The sequence below is a fragment of the Austrofundulus limnaeus genome, unplaced genomic scaffold, assembly GCF_001266775.1.
Source record: "Austrofundulus limnaeus strain Quisiro unplaced genomic scaffold, Austrofundulus_limnaeus-1.0 Scaffold409, whole genome shotgun sequence".
In the NCBI taxonomy this organism is placed as follows: Eukaryota; Metazoa; Chordata; class Actinopteri; order Cyprinodontiformes; family Rivulidae; genus Austrofundulus; species Austrofundulus limnaeus.
Window position 1 is genome coordinate 453,120 of NW_013952811.1, and position 2,193 is coordinate 455,312.

Here is a 2,193-nt window from a genome sequence, read left to right on the forward strand (position 1 = left end):
AACATGGTCTGGATAGCCCACAGACATAACATAAAAATTTCTAGGACCCATAATTGATCTCCTTTAAAAGTAAACGTAAGAGTTTTAGTCACTGTTGAGTTGTGGTGAGCAGATGCCATTTTAAATTCTGGGTAGTCGGAGTTGCTCTTAATTTCTGAGAGGGAATTGCCACTAGAGTTTAAATTTAATGACTGTAAGTGGGAAATTCCCAAATGTACAAATGGGCTGCAGCAAAAGAAGTCAGTGAAAATGCAGCTAAATGGAGATTTTACACAGTGAGTTTCACTGGCTACTTTTGAACCCTGTTCTCCTCCCGCTAGTGGWGGGATGTCGTCATTTCATGGGTAAAATAATCAACACGAATTATGGGAGATGTAGTTTATGGTCAATGTTGTCTTTAAAGCAGCACAAGCTTATTTTTAAACAGTGCATCTTTGAAGCTCATGCGGGCTGAATAAATTGCCACGGCGGTCCACATTCGTCCAGCATGCCWTAAGTTTGACACGTGTACTGTAGAATGTTTTGGTTTACAAAAGAGTTCATGGTTGACTCATTGACTGTGAAGTACTTACGTTCTGTGGCTGTTATCACAAACTGTCAGCTCTACACCACCGTGCTTAAGCATCACTTTGGAATAATTCTCTCTTCTCCTCAGGCACGTGTATACTACGAGGAAGCTATGAGCGTTTCTGTTGACAGTTTCTCTGACATTCCACTCCTTGTGGCTCTCTTCACCAACCTTGCTGCCATCTACTTAAAGCAACGTATGAATGACAAACTGCCCCACATTCTGGAGAAGGCCAGCGGCCTCCTCCTCTGCCTTCCCAGCCACACATTCACATCCAAAGATGAAGTAGAACTACTGAAACTGCTCCTGAGGAGATCAGTCATCTTGGGGGACAAACACTTGGAGGCTCGTGTCTGCTACCTCATCTCCAGCCTTTCCCTGCTCCTGAGGAAGGCAGATGATGCTCTTCCCTTTGTTGAGCGACTCCAGTTCTTATCAGCGACATTGTCAACCACTGAGGGGGGGCCTATTGTACCTGTGGACCTTAACTGGCTCTTGAGCTGGCTCTATCATCGCAAATACATGCCTTACTTAGCCTTAGCCTCTCTTAGCTTAGACCCCAGACAAGACCATTCACTCAATGATGCCTTTCTGAGGATCGAGTTGTTTATCAGAAACTCTGTTCGTCTGAACCCGAGCTGGAAACCAGGAACCTCCCTCCTTCCTGCTCAGATTGTGGTTTACCTGCAGCAGGCCCTGGCRGTGGCCGGGAAAGGGGATGACATGAAGACGCAAAGGGACTTGTGTTTGGGCCTGGCTTCGGTTTACCAACAGTATGGTGCACTCGATAAGGCTGTGCACTGTGCCCAACAAGCCATGGAGACAAGTAGACAAATCAATGAGGAGGATGGCTTTGAGGCATCTGTGCTCCTCGGGTGGCTGCTGGTGCTGACGGGCCAGGCTGAGCRAGCTCAGAGTATCCTTGAACCACTGCTAACGTCCCTGCAGGTACAACAGCTGATGACAAACAAAAAAAGCACTTTTTAWTTTCMKAATGAACATTTKTATAAAAGAGCCTTTGCGTGAATCTCTCTACAGAGCACAGACAGTCCCACTCAGCGAGGAGTGATCCATAACCTCTTGGCTTTGTGCCTGAGGCATGAGGGCCATATTCGAAAGGCAGGCTGGCATCTCCACTCTGCCCTGGTGATCTCCAGGGAAAGTGGAAACCAAAGGAATCAGGCCCTGGCTCTGGCCAACCTTGGCTGTCTGGCGCTGGATGCCGGAGCATCTCTGGTTGCGGAACGCTTCCTGGTCAGGTYAGCTGCTCGTCTTACTAGGATAAAGTCCATACTGAAATGTTCTGWCAGAAAATAGAGTTGACAAAAAACATCTATCTTCATGGTGCTTATTTTCTTTATACTAGATCCCTGTGCCTTTTTCTGGATCTCTGGGAGAGTCCAACAGATGAGGAGCATGTTCAGACCTAYCTTTGGCTTGCAAGATGCTACAAGGACAGAGGAAGGAATCAGGACATCAGGGCATGCTATGAAATGGGATTGTTAATTGCACTGCATGCCAAAAATTTGCACAGTGGGTATCTAAAAATATCATGCAAGTGTGTTTCAAATATAATGTCCTGATGCATCTCAAAAATCCAGGTAGAAAAGTAAAAAAAAAAAAAA

The 2,193-nt window shown here is 46.0% G+C and overlaps 1 protein-coding gene across 1 annotated transcript in view; it reads left to right on the forward strand.

Moving 5' to 3' along the window:
- Nucleotides 1-2,193, forward strand: part of sh3tc2 (SH3 domain and tetratricopeptide repeats 2) — a gene marked incomplete in the record, with an annotated part of 38,066 nt that overhangs the window by 28,807 nt on the left and 7,066 nt on the right. Inside the window, 3 exon segments of the mRNA XM_014024146.1 lie at nt 656-1,516; nt 1,607-1,827; nt 1,935-2,101. Coding sequence (XP_013879600.1) covers nt 656-1,516; nt 1,607-1,827; nt 1,935-2,101 — 1,249 coding nt within the window.